General features: G+C 37.8%; 1 protein-coding gene across 37 annotated transcripts in view; it reads right to left on the bottom strand.

The window, feature by feature from the left end:
- DLG2 (discs large MAGUK scaffold protein 2) overlaps positions 1 to 23,458 on the bottom strand; it is a 1,002,605-nt gene that overhangs the window by 241,354 nt on the left and 737,793 nt on the right. For 32 of the 37 annotated variants that reach the window (XM_061343335.1, XM_061343334.1, XM_061343337.1 and 29 more), the window contains 2 exons: positions 22,843 to 22,984; positions 7,933 to 8,088 (listed from right to left, as the gene is read on the bottom strand). In XM_061343335.1, the coding sequence (XP_061199319.1) occupies positions 7,933 to 8,088; positions 22,843 to 22,984 (298 nt within the window). The remainder of the gene's footprint in view (positions 1 to 7,932; positions 8,089 to 22,842; positions 22,985 to 23,458) is intronic. The other 5 variants (XM_061343348.1, XM_061343350.1, XM_061343351.1 and 2 more) reach the window with 1 other exon arrangement.

The following is a 23,458-nucleotide window of genomic DNA, read 5'->3' as shown; positions in this document are numbered from 1 at the left end:
CTCTATCCATTTGGAAGAACCGCTCCAAGGGGATTGTCAGACACAAAAGAAAAGAGGATGTTTGAGAGGGTGCTTACACATCCTGAAAATAAACAATAATGTGTCTCACAGAAATGACCCTTTCAAACAAGAAACTTATGGTGTGGACTTAGTTATGAACTGACTGGATCTTTGTGAGATAATCTGGAGCATCACTCCTGCCTCGTATCTAGCCAGTAACTGCTGTAGCCAGCATTTGGTCAATGTTATTCTCTGAAGCAGACATCAGTTTCGATGGTCATGGTCTACCTCACCTTCCTCTTACTGGATGACTGATTGCCCTTGCCAAAAAATCCCAGTTAAAAGTGGCCTGAAACACTTCTATTCTCCTGATTCCAGTCTTCACTATTAATCCAAGACATAGGAGCTGTCATTTGATAGTTCAGGAGCATTTCCTGTGACTCTCTTAGAGACTGAATTTCAGAGCTTGCTTACAGGCATGGAAATGAAGAAGACATCTTTCCTTTGTTCCCAACTGTCTCGCTCTTGCTCTCTTTATAATCATACCAGCAGGAGGATTTTAATAGTAGTGATTTACAAATGTTTTCTTCCTGCAAGCTGATGTTTTTGTTCTTCTCTAAAGACATAGTAAGAAAAATACTGCTACTTAACTAAAATAAGTTAATATTTCTGTCCATTTTATGGGCTAAGAATATACAGTCTAATTTCCGTGGATGCACAAGAACAAAAAATGGATCTGTAGCACTTGAGAGCACAGTATGCCTGAAAATCAAACCATATATTCCAAAAATATGAAACATTTCTCAAACGATGAAACAGACAAAACACCTTATTTTTTCTCTTTTAAAAAATTAACTCTATTCTGCTTAGAGACGTTAGTTATCCTTCTCAGTATAACTGAGAAGATTATTGTACTGATAGAGAAAGCAAAGCAAATAGAATTAAGTAATTTGCTCAACTATAGCGATTTAGTCAGCAGCACAACTGGAAATAAAGCCCAGCAGCTCTAACCTGAAGCATTCCAACTTAACCTGAAAGGCTTCTGTAACTTTACATGATTAAACAGTTGAACTGTAGGGATTTTCTGCTTTTACAGGCAATCATCTCTCTGAGTTTTTAAAGGGTGCATCTTCCTAATAATTTTAATTAATAGCGTCTAAAAGAGAAGAGTTCTCATTAAAAATAGGAAAAAGCATAAAAGAGTCAGTAAGAATGTTTGTTCTTATTAAGGTCAGCGATTCATCCATGCAAACATGAGAGTTGAGGCTGATAGCATCATTTTTCTTTCATTAACTGTAACAGTTATATATGACTGGATTATTTACTTTAAGAAAACGCTTGAGTCAGGGTTAAAAAGAAATTACAGGAACCTGTTCCAGTTAAGGCTTTTTAATTTGTTAATTGAAAATGATAAGGAAAACCCACAATTAATTTGTATCATCTCCAAAAGATCCTAAATAATTTAAAGGCCTCAGGAGTCTGACTCAGAAGCAGGAGCAATCTACACTGAGGCTCTGCATTTCAGTTGTAGACAGTTAATCAACATAGTTTATGCTGATTTTGTTTTGCCTTATAATAGATAACTATGAAATATTGCAGTTCTGGAGCTGCTTTCAGAAGCAGCACCACACAGTCAAGCCTAATGGGTCTGTAGTTGCATGCATTTACATGCATCTTGTCAATCACTGCAATGTGTGCTTCTCATGTGAGCCAAGGTATCCAAACCTATTTTTAGAAAGGTCTAGAGGTGCCAGAGTTAAAGTATTTGAATTGCTAAGATGATTTGGGAGCGAAGGCCATAGCACTTACATACCTGATTCCCACTGAATTCAGCAATAACAAGATGCGCCAATTCCCATCAATATGAGCATCAGTACCCACGGCAGCCTCTGAGTTGACCAGTTTAATCTCTTAAATTGATTAGGGGTTGCTATATGCTCTGTGCCTCTGAATGCCTAAATCTGAATATAGTTATACCTTGAAGTAACACCTTAGGGAGTTACTTTATCAAGAGTTATCTTAACCTGGTATCTTTTATTTTCTAAAGATGTTTTTTTCTCTGTGACAATATGATTATTTTTTCCATTGATACCAAATACATTGAACCTCAGTATTGCCTATTTTGCTGTTCAAAAATCTACAGAAAGAACTGTGTATTTATTCCCTTCCACTGTCTTTAAGCAGTGATATTTAGTAGGGCGAGTTCACTAGATATAAGCTTGTTGTCTGTGGCTAGATAGTGTAAAATGCAAATCAGTCCAGAATTTGACTCCAAAGTGTTAAAATAGGAAAAACTACAAATCTACTCCAATTCTGACTTTAAATATTAAAGTGTTTAAACATGTCTGCCCAAAATAGAATAATTTCAAATCTTATAAATATTATTTGTATTTTTCCCCCCAATATAAGTAAATGAATACAACAGTAGAAGTTCATTTTAAATTCAAGATGGTCGTGTTTGTGTGGGGCAAGCTTAAGATTCAATTTCATAATGTCATTGCTTTTTACTGCTTGTTTGATAGGTCCCATTTTCAAGTTGCCAGGCATTTCAAAAAGCACAAAATAGGGCTAGATGTGTTTTGGGAGATATAATTCCCATATTAAACACATGGGATTGAAAAGGGGATGATGAGTACTCCTGTACAATGTGTATTTCAATAAGGATGACAAGAGCCTCCCTGGAAGGCAGCCACACACAAGTACACTTATATGCATCATTTTGACAATAAGCTCACTACCAGATGGTTATTGTGAAGAAGAAGGCTGCTCAGATATTAACAAATGAGAAAGGGCACTATAGCAGTGAGTACTAGAGAGGCCTACATTAACTTCCTTCAAGGATCAGTGAAGAGCAATCAGGACCTTTTCGGCTGTCCCTTCATGGCCTATGGAGGGATCCCAGGGATCATTTAGTTAACCACGTGCTTAGTGTTGCAGACTCTCTAGTCTGACTGCAGGGACTGCTGGAGTGTAGTGACCCCTGCGTGCTTACACGGAGCCTATGGGAACTCAGCCATGTGTTGGAAGTAGCATCACCCATTCAATCATTAAGATTTTGGACATTATAGTTTCCTTACCCATATATCCAGCATACATTTCAGCACATTTTCATTTGTGTAGCTCTTTAGTAATACACAAGGCTCAGCTACCCTTGAATACCTATGCAAATGGCAGGCTGTTTGCTGCAAAAGGCTCTGCTCTGCCCTATGCTAATATCATAGAATCGCAAAATGGTTTGGGTTAGAAGGGGCCTTGAAGATCACCTAGTTCCATCCTCCCTTCTGTCCCTAAACCCCATTGGTGGGAAAGCAGCAGTGGTGCCAAGAACTTGATGCCATTAATGTAATCCATCAGATACCTTAAAATCATTTTCATGTTATTTAATAATAAAACAAATTGCCATTTGTAATAGGATGCTATTGTCTCGGACAGAATTAGTTTTTAAGGAAGCTCTATGAGAACATTATTCAACCTCTTTTAGAGACTGGGAAACAAAACACAATATCACTAACTAGTCTGTGTTAGACTACAGGTCACAGTGTCAGACAGAAGCAGGGCTGCCTTTAAGAAACTAATCTTGATTTTAAAAGCAAGCAAAATACTTTCAATCCAGGCACCCAAGCACCACAAGAAGGATCTGGAAGTTTACAAAAGCTAGGCAAAACATGAACAAAATTTTCACTTATTTTTGTATCCTGGGAGGAATCATATTCCCAGGCTTTTCTCCTATAAGTATGAAGTTGAAACCCTACCTTAGTTCCTTCCCCTAAATGTATTAAAAATACTGATGCAATCATATGGTCAAAGGCTTAAGAGAAAAATAAATACCTATGGAAAAAATGAAAATAAATAAAAACCCAACAATATCAGGGCTGCCTTTTAGCAAAATCAATGTTGGCAACTACAGTGCTAAGAAGATTTCAGTAAAGACAGGGAAGGTAGTTCTGGTCAAAACTGAAGCATTTTTTAAGTGTATCTGTGTAGTGGTGAATGCAATGAAGGCAGTTCTGGTCAAAACTGAAGCATTTTTTAAGTGTATCTGTGTAGTGGTGAATGCAATGAAGTTCTCAGTGCAAAGACTGAGAACACAACATTTTATGTTATGCACTGTTTGTAAAAGAGTGTTACATCTATGAGCTGTGATGTCCTTTTGCTGCCAAAAATCTAATTGCACATATAACTGTCAGTAATGACAGAGGCCAGAACACAAATACTCTGCATCAATTCCCATGTGGTGCTCTCAAAAGAAAACTTAATAGCTAGAAAATCTCCCTCTTGCCTTCAATGAGACAGATTTTTAGCTGCTGCACATCGACATGCCCCTGTTAATATCAATTCACAGGAACTGATAATTCAATCAAACCCCAAATAACTTATATCCTAAAATAGCAGTATGTTCTAGACCTCCAAACCTCCCAGGAGCTGACAGGCCACCATAACAGCAAGGGCTATAAACTTGAATTTATTATAGACAAATAAGGCTTTGGCCTATGAATCCTCTTTTCCTATTAAGTTAATGAGCCTTGACAAAACAATCATCTGAGGAGTATCTGACAAATTATCTGAAGCAGCAGTCTGAAAGATGCTGGCTGGTTTACAAGCATTTCAATTGGGAGAGCATGGCATCATGTTCCTCTTCCCCTGGAAGAGCTATCTGTCAGACCAAATCTCTTGCAGTTCAGCAGCAGATTCTCAACACTGGAGCACTGAGATATGACAACGACTGCAGCTACCAAAACAAGCAAATAATCCCTGTCCCATTCTCCCTAAACCTGAGGCTGACAAATGACAATGACTCTTTCGAGGAAGCCTTCAGGAAGACACAGAGATATCTTTTTATATCTGACTGGAGACCATGGAAATGTATAATGTGGAGGAAAAAGGCTTTGAGGAATTTAGACGGGTAAAAGGAAACCTTTCAAAAACCCTGATGGGTATTTGGAAGACTTTTTCTGTGATACAACTTTCAACTGACATGGAAGCAATCACACTCGGGCATTTAGAAGAAAGTCTTCTTATGGATTAATTCTTGCAAATATTTGACACAATACATCCCCGAGACACATCACCTGTGTGAAATTTAGGGCTGCGTACAATGAACATTTCTGCAGGAAAAGCCACTTGGATTAGTGCTAAAATGGGATTAATACTTTTCTAAAATCTATGCTCCAACTGTGAATACCAAGTCCATTTGGAAATCAAACCACGGTATATGCTGTAAAGCTGTCACTTTCCTGACTGAAGGCATTTGCTGAAATATTATGGTCAATTATTGAAAGAGTCCTGTGGAAATGATGACAGTATTTGAGAACATCAAAACCTGTCATATTTTCCATCTGAATACTATTTCACAGTGGGAAGGAAGCATAAATTGTGGCAATCAGTAGCCTCTACCACAGCATGTAGCAGAGCACAGTGCAGAGTATTTAACCACAAGTTGTGTCTTATCTTTTGTGTTCTATTGTTGGACTGCTGAAATAAACAAACCGATTAAATATACAGGAAGTAGAGATTAATTTTACATCAAATTAGAATGAAGAGAAATGAAACCTCATTCTTAAAGAGAACTGTTAGCAGACACGCAGTAAAGCAAAGCCCAGCTTTTTAAGTCCTCATGTCAGGTCATCAAATATCTGATGACCAAGAATTCAATCAATCACACAATAAAGTAAAAGGATGTATTGAATTATACCTTCAAATAGCAAAATGGCCTAGTTTTATGAGCTCTCCAGGGCTCCACTGATTATTGGCATCTGCGTATCTGATCTGCAGAAATTAGCCTTAACAGATCAACCTTTTTCCTCCCAACCTATCTCTGTAGTCCTGACAGTCAAGTCTATAGAGATTGACTATTTAGCAATGAATTGCATCTCTCTACAGTTAGCATGCCACAGTCTAATCCTCAGTGCTCTCAGTACACAACTTTATGGTCCTAAAATCCCCTAGAACCTGCTTTTTCAACTTTCTAGTTCAAGTTGGTCCCTTCCTTTCTAAAGGGACCATTTTAAAAATCTTTTTGCAATGACCTTTTATGCTGTCTATCTCTAAACACACTGCAGCATTGTGATGCTTACAGATAAATTACTCATATGCACACTGTACTTGAAGACCTGAAGTAATTTTACTAATTTTTGTCTAGTTATTTCCTTTAAGATAATATTTGCAGATAAAATATTGTGGATAGATCATAGAATGGTTTGGGTTGGAAAGGACTTTAAAATCATCTAGGTCCAACCCCCCCTGCCATGGGCAGGGACACCTCACACTAAGCTATGTTACCCTAGGCTCTGTCCAACCTGGCCTTAAACACTGCCAGGGATGGAGCATTCACAGCTTCCCTGGACAATCCATTCTAGTGCCTCACCACCCTTACAGTAAAGAACTTCCTCCTTATATCCAATCTAAATTTCCCCTGTTTAAGTTTTAACCCATTACCGCTTGTCCTATCACTACAGTCCCTAATGAAGAGTCCCTCCCCAGCACCCCTATAGCCCCCCTTCAGCTACTGGAAGGCTGCAATGAGGTCTCCAAGCAGCCTTGTCTTGAACAGCCCCAACTTTCTCAGCCTATCTTCATACGGGAGGTGCTGCAGTCCCCTGATCCTCCTTGTGGCCCTCGTTCCAACAGCTTCATGTCCTGTTTATGTTGAGAACACCAGAACTGTGCAATACTCCAAGCTAGCACCTTCCTGGAGTTATTTATACCTTTATAAAACTTTGTCCTTATCAGTGTCTCCACCCAAACTTGCACTGAACAGCTTGACTAATCCCTTTGTCCAATGATTAAGCATCTGTTTACAAATTCTAGAAGCTACACAGTTTTCATTCTAATCAACAAACAGCTCCTGCATGGTCTTACCACATCTGCTGCATTCTTCACTAGTATTTCTCTTATTACTTTTTTAATTTAGCTTTCTATTTCATAGCACTGCAATGCATTTCACAGCTGTTTTTCTAGTCCCTAGGGTTTCTTTCCTGTTAGTGCATCTCACATTAATTTACCATTTTCCTTTCCACTTACACGCTTCTGCTCTTACTCTTCCCACATTACTCTTTTCTTTGACAAGTGTTTCTGTAGAAAATGCCTGTGATCAAAGCTCCAAATACAATTATTTTTCTTCCACTTGAGAATACAGAAGTTGACAGTATTTTATCTGACAAAGGAAGCACCCAACATCTTGAAAACTTGTATCCTACTCTTCCTCTATCTCCCAAGTCTTGCTTGCAAACAGTTTACTATTATCGCAGTAGACTACAGAAGAATAGCTGGGTTATGCTGGATACATTTTTGGAGGGTATGCTTTCCTCTATTAAATATTTCTCAGGAGGCAGTCACTGATAATATTTTATAGAAATATCTTCCATTACTTCATTGACAGAAATGTTCATCACTTTAGGTTTTACACTTTAGGTTTTAGCACAGCTAGCATAGGGAATGCTAAAGTTTAGATATATTCTCAACCACAGCTTGGTGAGGGAGGTGGTTATTTTTTCCTCAATTGCATCTGAAAGGCTTAGGCAGCCACCCTATAAACCCAAAGATGCTCAGTGATCAAGGTATGCACAACACAGAAATAAAATTACTGAATCAAACCGAATTGCTTCAGCTTTCAGTGAAGCTTTAGTTGTTTTTCATTCTCACAGAGAAAGAAATACTGAATTCAGTTCTAAAATGTGATACATATCATGTAACCTATTTTAGAGCACCATTCCAATGGATCAAAACATTGCCTGTGTTCATCACTGGATTTTGGATGACCAAAATTATATACTGCGGTAGCACATATCTTCCAGTGGTGCAAATGTGAAAGCATGGTTAAAAACAAGCATAAGCTGTAGAAAAAGATCTGTGGTGAAGATGCAAATTATGCGATAAATCCAGTGATGTTCATGCACTCTAACAAAGGAGGTGAGGAAGAAGCGCATGCAGTACCTGGTGATCTCAGAGTCAGGGAGCAGGCCTACGTGGTAGTGGGGATAGGGAGCTGTAAGAAGGAAGCTTTTGTCACACTCGACAGGGGAATAGTGCCTAGGAGAAGGTGGTTTATCACACAGTTTGTTCACAGTGCTGTAAACAGGTTCAGGAGGCCTGGTGATACAGAGACAAGAGTAAAAGATCAGGTGTGTATTAGTGACTGAGAATACAGAGAAAACACAGCAATAATTTTAAAAGCATGCACAGCAAATTCTGTCAAGACCTTTTCAGTAGGGCTTTTCTGACAAGTGTGCTGTTAAAGGAAACATTTGATACCACAGTATTATGGTGTACAAGCAACTGCATATAACGATACACATAAAACTGGCTTATGGGAAGTGTGGCACTGAAAGGGAACATCTTATCGCTGAAGCTCAGTTATGAATTTTCCCTCATACTCTCTTTAAATATATATACATATATACATATAATCTAACAATATTACTTCTGCACAGATTTCTGGGATTTTGATTTCAACCACTGCATTGAAGAAAATATTTATTACCTAAAAAGATGTTTTTTTTACCCATTAATTTAAGATTAAATGAAGTACATATTACTTGTTAATACAATATACTCCTGCCCCAATGAGCTGGGACTTTGTAAGTAGAACTGTGGTCAAAGTGATCCATACCCTGTAATAACACTGATGGCAATGAACTATGTAAGCTATTCATTTCATTGGCAGGCAATTCATTTCATTTCAAGAGTTCTTGGCTCTCTTTTCAGATTCAGCCTTCAAAATCTGATTATGCAGACCACATCTGAAGCAGGTAACCTCATTGACAAGGGTACTGCAGTTGCACTTGCACTGCTGCTCCAGATTACAGACAGCAGTCTGCAAAACTAGATAAGAAGGATAAGACCCTAAAGCTGATACTTTAGCATCAGCTGACACTGACCCTAAAGCACTTCTCTCCTGATGCCTAGAGGCAATACTTACCACAAACCTCCCAGGGAGCCAACTAGGGAGAGGGGAGAAGGGGATGCAGCCTTTAGTACCGATCAGCCAGGGATCCACAGGAGAAAACCAGCAAAGTTTTAAAAGCAAAAAGGAAAAAGCACCATATAGTACATTTCCCATCATGCAACTTCTTCAACTACAGTGCTGGCCCAGCAGATACCTCTGGGACTACCGGCAGAGTGAAACTTGACTCATAATTTCCTGACGTTTCTTTTCTAAAGGATGCCAAGATGCAATTGCTGTCATATCCTCACTTCTGCCAGAAGATCCAGGATATGCCACTGCCTTTAATCACAGCAATACAGAAGCAGCTAGATGAAAATCTGATTTCAGAAGCCTGAAAATATCAAGAGGCCAAGCAGTTAATGAACTCTTTTTGTTCTTCTGGATGCACTGTGCTTCACATGGGTGCGGTTTTTGCAGTGACTTTCACAGGTACCAGAAGTTATTACGATCGTGGATGCACTGGCAGATACAGAGAACAGATTTTCCTTTGTTGTTAGTTTCTGGTTTTGTCCTTTGGGGAAAGAGGAGTAGCTGCTTTACTTAAAACTTGGTCTCATTTGTTGCTAATAACATTATTCATTGCAATCTAATATACGATTTGAGAACTCTGTGCCTGACTTTCCCAGGGAAAACTTTACAGTTATAAAAATGGCATTTTAAGATTAACGAATATCAAAATAGCAAAGCTGCCACTCATTTTGTTATAAAGCTTTCTGTCAAGCATTTAGGAAAATCCCTTTGCAAATTTTCAAGGTAGCAATTCTTTTTTTTATCAGCATATTTCAGACTTGTTACAGAGGGTTGGATCTAGTAATTTATTTACTAAATCAATTGCTGCTTTCAGTACAAAAAAATCCAGAGGAAAAACACTTTTATTATTGTACTTCAGACCAATACTGTCTTTCATTCCCTCAGAAATCACTTTTGCTTTTAGGCAGTATATTAGAGAACAGTACAAATATCGAATATAAATGATACCTGCTGTGAAAATTGAAGTGTTGCCACAGTGCAGAATGATGAATAAAAACTGTAGATTTCTCCATGGATTAAAACACTAACCAGTCCATAAACCACTTGCTAGCTTCCTATATTCAAGTTACTTTTCTTCTCTGAGTAGTAGACAATACGAATGTTTCTACCCTTTGGATATATTGTGAATGCTCAAACTACACTGAGTCATCAGCGAGTGACCATCCAACCTTGTGCTGAGACACAAATCATGCCACAGAGATGGACAGATATGAGTGTTTGCTTTGCAAACTGAGTTACAGACTGCTTCCAAAAGCAAAACAAAGGTAAACATTGAACATCTACCTAGATACTGAGACCACACTAATCCTTCTAATAGAAACATGGGGCCCTAACAAAATGTCTTGTGAAGCCCACCAGATTTTAAAACATTTGGCATTTTTCATTCTTTTTAATCTTGCTGGATGGTAAGATAATAGAAAATCGGAACAAGTCACCACATTGTATAAAGCACTCTACTCATTGGTATTATGTGATACTATGACCTAGCTAACACCACACCCTCTCTAATTCAGCAGAAGAGAAAGGTCTTAAGGTTAAGAAAAGGAATTCAAACTTCTTATCCATTTAAAGCTTGGACTCTTTGCTTAGAATAGGATTCAGAGTATTGGCTAATTCCAGTTATGAGTACACTCCTTGTAAGGTCTATGAACTGGTCTGAGATCATCATAGGCACTTATTTACCATCAGATGTAATTCTTCAAGGTCATTAAGACCATGGACTGAACTAGTTCTTTAGATACCTTCATAATACTCAAAGGTACATGCTAATACCTTAAGTTGCATGGCTGGGCCCTGGCTGCATATTTTATTGGCAAGAAAAACAAGAACTTGAAAACAAGCAGTATGTAACATCAAGAGTCCAGCTCAGATCAGTATAAATTTTTTTTCTCTCCCAATTAGATTTGATATAAATTAATGTCAAAATATCCAGTGGGCACATCACTGTCCTGCTCATACAAACTGTGCTTCATGTAGGCCAGTAATCCTTAGAAGTAACATGAGATACTTGTTTCAACAGACTGTCTTCAAATATCCTCCTGAATCATCACCTTCCCTATGGCAAACTAGTACATACCTACTTTGGAGGACACCTCCCTATTCCCCCTATAAAAACCCCAAAGATAAGTAAGAATATCAACAAGGTTTATTAAGTGATTCTTCCAAGACAACATTTTCTCTTGCCACTTATATTTCTCCTCACTAGAAAAAGATAGTCTCTTTTTCTAGCCCCCCAAAATTATTGAAAGCTGGACCTCTCAATCAGTATAGACCTAACTGCAATGAGCCACAGTTTCTACACAAAGATATAACTAACTGGTGGATATAACTAATTACACAAAGATATAACTAACTGTAACAGTGGGAGGTAGAACACTGATCTGACGCTGGCTTTCTTTATTTATTTCATAACAGATTGTGTAAAGAAAAGACATCTTCCTGTTTTTTTGTAGTCATTATTTCTTGTTTGGATCACTGTGCTATTGTTTCAGGCTGGCTTTATTGCACAACAGAAGTTATAAGAAAATGGCATTATTAAAACCATTCTCTCCTCAGCGCCATGCAGGGTCCTCAATTCAACTTCTTTTTATTGCAGAATCCTGTTTGGCAGCATTCAGTTGCCAACACACAGCATAATAACTGTTAACAGTTTAATTTTAAAAAACATTTTAAAAGCTTTTATGATATGGAAAGAAAACAGCTAAGCTCTCACAGCATATTGCCTATGCAGGGCTACAGCCAGGGAATGCTAAATTCAGTTTGAGAGAGACTAAATCTCACAATGCTGCAAGTTTCCAGCTTTACTTTTTTTAGTAGCCATTTTTAATTGTACCCAAGTTCAGTAAAGACAACTAATGCATTAGTACTGCTAATAAAGTGTTGGTGGGAAGTGTGCAAAGAACTGTCGCTAAAAGTATAGCACTATTAAAACAAAAAATCAATAGCATTTTAATGTAAATGAACTCTTCCACTTTGCCAGGTTGAACAGAGCCTGGGGTGACATGATCTAGCGCAAGGCATCCCTGCCCATGGCAGGGGGGTTGGAACTAAATAATCTTAAGGTCTTTTCCAACCCTAACTATTCTATGATTCTAATAACAAGTGATTTGCATATGTCTTTTGACATCTTTCAGTTTCTTGTTCATATAGTCATAGAACCATAGAATCATAGAATAGTATCTGTTCTAGGAGAACAGATACTTTATCATTCAATAGATTTATTTAGAATTGAAAGTTGATTTTATTTCATAGGTTGTGTCCTGGCAGTTCAAATAAGACCCAATCATTTATATGACATGTTTCTTTCCATTAAATGAAAGACACAGACAGGATGTGAAGAGCTGGAAGAAAACACCTGAAGTACATTACGTTAGTTCTTTCTGGAAATCCTAGTATAATCAATGATTTCTCAGCTTTTTCATTATTAGCTGCTATTTTCATGAGCCTTAAAGTTTACCATAACTGCAAAACAAGCGCTTAGATCACGGCAATTCTTTTTAGCACAGTAATGAAGAGTAAGGATGGCTTTGCTCCTCTTAACCACACCATTTAAACATTTTAATAGGGTTTTTAGATGAAATGGTCTACCAAAAGGCATAACTTAAAACTTTTAATATTCTGCACCCAATTCTACACTCGTTACTCTCAGACATTAGGAATAAAGAAAGGAAATGGCTGCTTAATTTGAAAAAAAGCAGTAATGATATTCTGTTGCAGTAATGGAAAAGAAGGCTGTTTCTCTTAGGAAAGGTGAGACTGTCAGACCAAAGCCCCTGCTCATTTGCAGTGACTTTGTAGGAAACAGGGCCAGTAAAGAATAGCCCTTCCCTGCTCAGCTGCTGCAAATCAACAAGATAAGGACCATGCAGACCAGAAACTAAATCCAAGCAAACAGTGGTCAGTAGGCCTATGCACCATGTGTTCGAGCACTTATCCTCATCTGTATTTGAACATTTTTCTATCCCTAGTTCTTCACAACACACTGGGGCAATGAGTCCCACAAACCCATCGTGTGAGATACCCAGATACCTCTAACTTTGTGTACTGCAAGCCTGTTCCTTGGTTGCACATTGATAATATATGGTAACATTTCAAAACCTCAAATTTTCTGTATTTTAAACTTGGCAATGCATTGTAAACACCCTGTATCTGAGTTGTAAGGAAGTGTTAACAGTAGTTGCCTCTTGTCTTTTCTATGCCACAGGAACTTTTGCAGAGCTCTCTTCTAGCTCTCTCTGACATTTTTTTTCTGTACTGGAACTATTTGTTATTTAGCTTCACCTGCAAACTATGCTACACCCCGATCATCTTTGTCACCCTCCTCTGGGCTCTCACCAGTTGCCTGCATGTAGTATTCAAGACTTGGATGCGTCATAGATTCACACAGGAAAACATTATATTTTGCACTGTTTCCTTTCCTATCATATCCTATTTCCATTCTTAATTACTCTATTGATTGCTTTTGAGTACTGAGCTGACAATGTCACAGGAGTAATCACAATCACCCCAAGGTGTCTTTCTTAAGTGGTAATAGCTGCTTTAAGAGTCCATGTCCATGACACATGTGGTATGTACTCGGGGGTATCTTTTTCCTCTGTGCACTATTAAATGTTACTTACCATTTCCATGTGCATTATCACTGCCAATCCTATCAGCTCATTTCAAAAATCTCCATACAAGCGCTAAAGCAGATTCTGGAATTTGATTTTTTTTCTTTTAAATTGTTAAGTAATAAGTAGCTTCCACTGACTGTATTGGAAATAGTCAAATCCTATTACTTGGGGATCTCTGACAGGTCCATTTAAATCTGTGTGGCTTACTCAGGACATAGCAGACTACTTGGTGACCTGACAATAACTATATTTTTACTTTAACATAAATAATTCTACCAAGGTAAGACCTACTATTTAAAATAAATTTGGGGTAGCAAAATGAAGTCTTATGATAGGCAGACAATTACTCTGCATTTGTAAAGTTATATTATTAGCTTAAGATAAAACTTATGTATTGAATACATTACATATGTCAAATAGCTGCTTTGCAATTTAGCTGTTTAATGCCTCATTGAAGGGAATGAATAATATGATTGCTAAGAAATACAGCTGTGACCTTTTCTCTATAAAGCTGTGGACTGGTGTTTGACCAGTAGATGTTTCTAAATGATAACTACATAAGTTACTATCATATTTCACCAAGGGTCCAATTTAAGGTTATACAGACAAACCTATATTTTTCCTTTCTTAACTGAACATTTATTGTATAACTCAGATAGGGTTCTTCTAAATTGTTGAGGGTTTTTTTTTTTTTAATAATCCCTTAGATTAATTGAAGACCAACCCAAGAAAGAAATCCTATTATGGGACACTATACTGAATACAACATAATAATGAGCAGGGTCTCTAACTTAAGAGGCAGAGCATAAGAATTCTGCCTTCTGAGAGACAGGGGGTAACCAGTAGCAGCAGCAGGCTGTCACCTTCCAGACAGATAGGCAATGGAGATGACTTTCCATGACAGAGTGCCTGGTGGGACCATTGGGTTCCTCTCCATTTTTCCAGACAGAGATGTCCCTAGCCTGATCCTGTCAGCATCTTAACAGCAACTTTTCCTACCTGCTCTGTATGTCTGCTCCTTGCCCCAGTCTTCTTGCACAGATATTGATTATCCCAAACCTCATGTCTCACTGTGTGAAGGAGTCACTGGTTTAGCAGCCCTGAAATTCATTGCTGCACTTCTCCAGACTATTTTTCTCTACTTATGTTCTTCCTTCTCCTGAATTCCACTTCCAAATCCAAGTTTACATACCCAATAAATACCAGGCTTCCCTTTTTGTGATTTCCATCCTCACACAACCAGTGACAAGTTCTCCCTCATTTTAGCTAGCATTCAATCTCACCACAATTCCTTGCCAGACACACTCCCACTATTCCTCTGGTCTCTTCAATGTTAAAATCTGACAGAATTGAGCACTCTGAACACAAAACAGAATCACTCCTGCTTATGTTTCTGTGTCACAAAGAGGTGCAAGAAATAAGTAGAGAGAAAATTATATTTGGCCATATAATGCTGTGCTCAATCATGCCGGCTTTTTTAAGTAATGGAGTCACTATTACAGAAGTGGGAATCTTTGATATACCTCGATGTGCAACACGGAATCTGGAAGAGCTCTATTGCAAAAAGTACTGAACACAAATGAACTGCGGATTTCCAAAGACTAATATTTTTTGACATTAAGATGGATTTTCACAAATGCAGTGGAAATGGTATGTGGATTAAGTACCATCTTCTCCCATATTTCAACACTGTGAAGCTATGTGTGGAATACTACAGTACTTAATATACAACATCACTACAATTTTTAAGATAGGCTAGACTAGAACAGAACATGAACTAAGACATGTAATTCTCCCTCCATCCCTTAAATGACCAAGTAGCTATGGTTGGAACTATATGCAATTTAATTTGATAATACCAGTAGTTAATTAAAATTACATTAAATATAATAGGTATGTTACACTGAATCAAAATAAACATGCAAACTTTGCTATTCCTAGATAAACAAATGTAAAAAATGAGCATGAAAATATTAACTTAAACAATTAATCTGCCCAAGTTATAACTAATTTAATAAGAATAAATTAAAGGCATTAACAGTCTCCTCATATTACTAGTTTATTATTTTGCGGGCATAGCTGACATGATGAGTTTGTGTTAGGCATGGTGATATGATTGAGAACTCACAATTGCCTGTCATATTCATATAACTGCATCGGTGTACTTCTACATATCTTTTAACTTATCCCTTATAAAGTAATATTGGGTCAAAAACATGGTGTAAAAATCACCATTTGAAAGCTCTACCTACACTACTTGAAGATCATCTGGGAAATGTGTGTTTCAATTCTATTCCCACACAAGAACTACGTAGCTAACTCTTTTCAGCAAATACACACTTTTAAAACATGCAGTATATAGATTTTGTCAATCGATTAACTAAATCAATTCATTAAAGAACCCCAAAGGAACTGTTTTCGGGACTTATAACTAAAAACTCCAGTTCTTTTTACCTATTTCTATGCTTCATAAAACCACATCAGAAAACTATTACTTACAGTTTTATAACACACAAGCCATAACGTTAGTTGTTATAGTTTAATACTGGAAAGTCAAATCTGTGTATCAATATAAACTTAAAGGTGTTTCCATAAAATACCCTCAACCAGCAAGTTTATATAAGTAAACAAGAAGCAGTCGAGGAACGGTACTTTCAAAATGGATTAAAAGTCCCCTGAGACTTCAACTTATGGCTCTTCTTTTTCTCCCTCCCAGTCCTCAGCACCTCCTCCTCATCCAGAAAATGTTATTTTGCAAAGATATATGTAAAAAAAAAATCAAATATGCTTTTCACAGCAAAACTGGGAACTCAGCTTTTCCATCCATGAGTTTTTATCCAGCCAGAGTTAAATGTTACAGTGAATTTTTTATCAGCTGAAGCACAGAATTTTGATGTTATCATTTCCTGAAGTTAAATAGGAAGTAAAAACTCAAGATTGTAGTACTTTGTTTTTATGGATCTTTCTTGATGTTGTTCATTAAAGACAGAAGGAATGTACAGCGAAAAGCCACAGGATTTTTAGGCTATAATTTCAGCATTTCTGCAAATAAGAAGGCAGACAGCTGTTAAAGAGTAAACTGCAATTCTCTCTAAGCTGTACAAGTAATGAATATACCACAAAAACCCAAAATAAAAAACCACTTCTTTTCTTCCTACTGTCATAGAAAATTTGGTTGGAATGCATCTGTACAGGTCATCTCATCCAATCCTGTGCTTGAAGCAGGATTACTGCAAATACTAGAACAGATCAGCCATGATTTTATCTAGCCAAATCCTAAAAATCTCAAAGGGTGGATATTTCACAACCTTACTAAGAAACCTGCTATAGCACTGCTACACCCACCTACTGTCTATTGTTTTCTTCTCAAACAGAAATCAGAACATCCAAAGCAAATACTTCTGGCCATTGGTCCTTCTCTACTGAGTTTGGCTTCATCACCTTTGCTACTGAGTACTTATAGTGTACTCTTAAATTGCCCCTTAACCTCTTCTTCACAACATTAAACAAGCCCCAGTTCCCTCAATATCCCTCTAATCTCCAGGTGATTTAGGATCCTGAGAGCCCTCCTGTTTTTCCACAACACTTTTGAAGTTAAAGTAGGGGAATTGGTCACAGCCTTCTAGAAAATAACTCCTCTTTTTCTACTTGCCATGCTTCTGTTATAGCCTACTATGTCAATTACCTGACTGGCAGTGAGAGGCACTCCCGGTTCCATGTTTAGCCTGGCATCTGTTGTAACCTCCAGGTCATCTTCAATGAAGCAGCAGTTTCATGCTTGTTTCATGGCCCATACAAGTGTGTGCTGCTGTTGCACAGCACTGAGGTGCAGTCTTCTTCCTACTGAACTTTATAAGGCTTTTCAATGCTAAGTCCTTGAGGATATCAAGATACCTCTGAAATATAGCTCTGTCATTTGTCATGTTAACCACTCCCCCTTCATTTATCACCCTCTGCAAATTTGCTGAAGGTGCACTCTTTGTCATGATCTAGGTCATTGATGAAGATATTCACTGACGCGCAAGGTATCCTGAGCTACTCTGCTCATCACTGACCACCTGACAGGTATCAAGCAATCACTACCCTTTCAGCCTACTGGTTCAGTCAGTTCCCAACCCAGTCTCTTCCTACAGCCTACTCTTTCTCAGCTTTCAAATGGGAGTGCTGTGGGAAACTGTATCAAAAGCCTCACCAAAATTAGCCCTTGCAATCAAATGAGCATAGCCATGCTGGGAGAAAGCTGATGAGCAATGTGACTAATCCAAGAGATATTCAAAGGGTATCCAGAAGGTTTCCAAACCTTTACAAAGCATGTTTTCTTTCCAGCTATTGATTAGTTCAATGTGTTTATCCAACACTTCCTCATGTTTGGATGAGATGCTGTTGGAGGAGTTTTAAAGGGTGCTCCCTGTGTTGCAGCATCTCCTGCCCACAAAAGAGGTGTGAGAAATAACTTTGCAGCCACTCCCCAGGAGAGCTAGTGGAGAAAAGGAATCACTGTGTGTCCCACAGCAGATCCAGCCACACATCTGTGGGAGCTATGGCATAGGTCAGGTATGACTTTGGAGTCAGCTGTGTTTTCATCCAGCAAAGAGGCATTCCTAATGAAGGCAAGACCTGCGCTGTACCCTGGGGTGGTATAGGGCAGCCACTGTTATCCCCTCATCCACACAGCTTTAATAAGGAAAGACCACCAGGCTGGACAAGCACGCAATTTGCTTTTGGTAAATCTATGCTATTTCAATTACCTCTGGTCCCTTAAAAGATGATGTTGTGTACTTCACCTTTTTCTGTATAGTCTGTCTTATCCTACCTTATTTTTTGAAAGTAGTAAATCTGAAGAATCATTTTTTGTTTTCCTTTATAACCCTTGTCTTAGCTCAAATCAAACAGCTTTTCAATTTTGCCATTAAGCAGTCAAGCAATGCTTGTCTATATCTTGCATTTTAAGCCATCAGAGAGCTCTCTGCTCAGCCAAGAAGGCCTTCTGCTGAATCCCCCTCCTTCCTGCTAAACAGGATGGTTCATTCATGAGTTCTCAACAAGTTTTATTTAGAAATCATCCATTTTTCATGGACCCTATGTCTCTGTGGCAGCATCCCAAGAGATTCTGCTTAGCACTTCTTCAAAAAGGCTGAAGTCTGCTCTTCTGAAGTCTACAGTCATAACTTGCTGACTACTTACACTTCCTTTGAATCATGAACTGAAACAGCTCATGGTCACTCTGATCCAGCTGTTATTTATCACCACCTCTGCCACTAGATTTTTCCTTTATATAAGCATCAAGTCAAGCAGAGAATTGTTCCTGTTTCTCCCCTATGGCAGCATTAGGAAATTGTCAGCAACAGTCAAAGAATCTCCTGCATTGCCTGCACAACACTTTAGTCCTACTAGAAATTAAAACAAATAAGGACTTACTTGAGGAATGATGATGACTGTATTGATAGAGTTGGCTTTTATCCACTTTTGATCCCACATACTACTAACCTGACATTGTTATTTCATTTAGATTTTAAAAGGTGGCAATCTTCATAAAAAATGAAGGAGGGCAAAGCTTCTATCCAGAGAGAATTTAAAATGTATCCAACAAAACAAAAAGTAAATTATGCCCATCAGTGACAGCATTTTGGACCAATTATATATACAATTGCGAAAAGCTTAGTAATTAAAAGACAACATCCAGCTTCATTAAAACTTGTGACTGAAGATGATTTGGGTTTTTTCTCTCTCTTTTGCTTGGATTAAGTTATGTCTCTCCCTTTGTTTAATTAAGCAAGAGCTCATCTGAATTTTTTCAGATGCAGATTTAATATCGGATCCAAAAAATCTAAGTTTTATCAATAGAAACGCTTATTTTTGTTTGCAATATATGAGTATTTAGTTAAAAAAACCCCAAACCTTAAAACTGGAGGAAAAAAAAATAAAAGCAAAAAAAAAGGAAAGAAGAAGTGGACAAATTGAAATGAATATTCAACCATTTAAGCTTTACCAATAGATTCATTAGAGCAAGTAAGCTGAAAGAAAGCTTGTCATCAGCCTCACTCAAATCACATGTGCAAAGAATCATGAAATTGCAAAAGCTCTTATAGTGGAGAAGTTACTGTTCCAAATATATCTGGCATAAATGAAAACCTGCTGGAAGTGTTGCCATATTGTGACTGCACAGGTAAAATTTCCCTATGTGATGAACATGTAAACGAGGCCTGAAAACCTCGTGTAGGATGAACCAGCTTGTTTTAATGGACAGCATTGCAGTAATTGGAAAACATCTTAATTATAACAAAATATGTGAGGAAACCTATAAGTTTCAATAAAATTATCAATATGATAATCAATGTCCCAAAAGATTTTAACTTTTTCTAAACTGGTCAGCAACAAAGGTGTTCCAAATATCTTCTTATTTTAGTGGCACTCATCTGTAAATCCAATAGCACTGAACAGAAAGAGTATTTTCACTATTCTCAGTGTACAGCTGTGAAAATCACTGTGAGAGTTAACTGTTTCATTTTCCATAGCCCCACTTGAATCAATGGGCAATAGTTAGCTACGTGGATGTTTAAAGCAAACAAGGCTCAGCATCATTCAAGGGTTAAATGACTCTGCTTTGATGATGTTATCATTGTACTCAGAGGAGAAACCTGGTCTCTGGCTCTTGCTTGGGTGACTCTCAGATAGTGCTGTATGATATATATCAAGTAAGGAAATGCAATGGCAAGAATTTCCTTTACCATATGACTACATTAATTTTACCTTTGTGCTTTTGTATCCTAGGTAACAGTGTAGCATACAAACTCTTATCACTAATATAATTAAGTATGTAATAGCCTCCTTTTCAACAGGTCGAAGTAAATACTTGTTTAGAACAATGAGATTTTCATCTGATTTGCTCTGATGCATTCAAGGACATTCTGCATGGGTGCATTCTGCTCCTACTACTCAACACCTTTATTTCTGCTAGTGCCACATGCCTTGCACAGAAAGTCATGTTTATAGAATCAGACTCTCCTGTCAATACTGCCAGTGCCAGAGAAGACTTTGGATATCAGCCCAGATAGGAAGAAGAACACAGGAGAGGAGTATTTCACAGCTTCTGTGGGCATTCATTTTTTTCCCCCAAATAATTGTATTATTTGGACACACACATTCACGTATTCACACGGACATTGGTGTGAATACCTCAGTCAAGAACCAGACTGTGCCAGTGTTTGGTTTTACTGTCAGGAGCTAAATCAGCAGAATTAAGTTGTTTAAAAAAACCCTTAAAATATCAGCAAAGAAATACATATTTCTTCCTTAAAAGATCAAAAAGACATGCTAATTACTTTCAATATATAACCCGCATGGTTCTTTGAGGAAGTGTGCTTTCGACCAAACTAATGGGCTCGGACTGTCACTGCCTTCTCTTATATGACTTGTTTGGGTTTCTTTTTGGTAGAAATAATTAGATAAAATCAGCTGCATGGAACACAGAGAAACAGAGAGCTGTCTAAAGATAGCTCTTCATTACCTTACAGGCCTTCTGACAATTTAAATGGTCTTTTACTGCACAGTGCAGGTTTTCTCCCTTTTTAGGAAGACTTCGCTTTCTGTGAAGTCTTTCTTGATCCCCTTAGCTATTACCTACTTGTAAGGTTGATTTTTTTGCCATTTGTAAGTTGTTTGGGTTTTTTTTTAAATCCTTGTCAGTAATAATGTTACTGACATCTCATTACAGAAGGAGAGAATTCAGCTTATTAACAAAGCCTTCAACGTTGTAACCCAGACGCTACATTGGTGCTCTTCCTGTACACAGGTAGTTAGAAATTATAAGGTCAGTACTAACCCAGGTAAAGCCTTGATGCACAATTTAATGAAACCAATATTTTAACTATTAATTAAAAAATATAATTTCTTGGAACCTTTTGGAGAAAACTCATCCTAACTGAATGCCTCATAAGTTGAAGGAAAGCAATGTCAAGCTTTGCATCCTCAGTCAAAACAGAGAGATTCTTCTAGCCGACAAAGGGAAGCAAGGTGTGGTTACCATACATTTATGTCCCGATCAAACACTGTATCCCAATTTAGTTACTCTGAATCTGTCTGATCCAACAAGTTCAGCAGCTTGAGATTGTAATCATATGCAACAAAAATAATTAAATGCAAATTAGCAAGTTATGAAGCTGATGAATACATAAGTGGAGATTCTTTGGTTTGATACACACAGTAGGTCAGGTCAGATGATGGGAATGGCTCCCTCCTAGCTTTAAATACAATGACTTTATACTGCAGCAAAGGGAAAGAATTAATTTCTCATTTTCTGTGGCATTATAATGGGGGCTCATTTTACAGACGTTAACAGCTGCTGTCTCCTAAGTGAATGGTAGTGCTCTTCAAACAAAAAGATAAACACACGTTGTCTCATCAGTGACATTCAGCATTGATCTAACAAAAGGCACAAAAGAACCTACCCAGCATTTTCCCATTTCCTCTTCTACCTGGAAACCAGCTACACAGATACAATTCTGCTACCAGACATCCATATAGTAGTACAATTCTTTGGGGATTAAAAAAGGATAACAAGCAATTTCCAGGGTCATTTTGCTGATGATCACATCAAAGAACTCCCTTTATATGATGGTATCAAATGCCACTGCATAAACAGTTTCCTTTTAACCTCTCTGCTGTCACAGAAAACTGTTTCATATTATGATTGCTGTAATGGTTAAGAGACTTTTCCCAGTTTCCCTCCAATATTGATTTGCAGCCAGTTTATACACTATTTTTCTTTTCCCATAGTGTTTTCTCTCCATAACATTTATCTTCCAATGAGTGTACACAGAGCAATCACAGGCTATTTCAGCCTCAATTTTGCTAACCTAAACAATCTGGACCTTTCCGAGTGTACTGCCATGAACTGGTACAATGCACATACTGTCCCTCCACCCATACATGCAGTGAGCCAGATGAGTCACTGATCCTGAGATGTAGCTGTGCTAAGAAGCAGAAGTTTTTTCTCAGTGTCACATTGCTCTAGTGCAGCCATCCTCTTTAGGAATTAGTTCAGGATTCCACTCAAACAACACAGACCTCCCGTCAGCATTCATTCATGTGATCTTTCTCTGAGTTGTCTTCATACCTGTAACAGCTTCAATGCATCTTCCCTTGAACATGAGTGGAAATAACGCTATGCAATATTCTATTTCAGGTGAATTAAACACTTTACCTATGTCCCTTGCGATTATCATGAAAAGTAACAAATAAAGAGAAGCATCTGACCTGGTGTAGTCGTCCTCCACAAGCATGTGCTTTGGAATGGGTGAGTATCTTCCTGGTGAGATAGGGGCCAGGGATGCCTTGTACTCTAAAGTGCCATTGTTTCCAGAAGAGAGTATATGATTTTCCATTGGTGGAGAGTAAGCTGATGGCAAGAATAAGCATTTCTAGTTAGTCACTTCCATGTTTGATTAGATGTCACAAGAGCACCAAGAGAACCAAGAACATGCTCATTGCTATAAATAACATCAAAACAGACAATCTTTGACTGAGAGAGCTTCAAATGTAACAAGAAAGAATGAACAGCTGGATTTTTCCTGAAAGGTTAATAATACTAATACTACTAATAATTATGATTATTATGGCTCGTTTGCAGCAACTGACTCTGCAGATCTGAATAAGAAAAAGCAGTTTGGGAAACAGGAAACATTTTCTTCAATTATGACTGACTTGAATAAGGAAATGTAAATAGGAGAAAATTACATTAAAAGCACGCTCCTCTTTTTGGCTCCAATATAGTAAGGGCTTAATGTAAGATAGCAGGAATTTTATGTACGGCAAGAATTATGTATGGTGAAGATTTAAAGCTGCAATCTACTAAAGGTGCCAAAATTCCCAA

This window comes from Neopsephotus bourkii, unplaced genomic scaffold, assembly GCF_033783945.1.
Source record: "Neopsephotus bourkii isolate Nb327-2 ecotype Australia unplaced genomic scaffold, CSIRO-AGI_Nbou_v1 NB_1825, whole genome shotgun sequence".
Lineage (NCBI taxonomy): Eukaryota > Metazoa > Chordata > Aves > Psittaciformes > Psittacidae > Neopsephotus > Neopsephotus bourkii.
The sequence above is the reverse complement of the archived record's forward strand: the minus strand, read 5'-3'. Positions and strand labels throughout refer to the sequence as shown.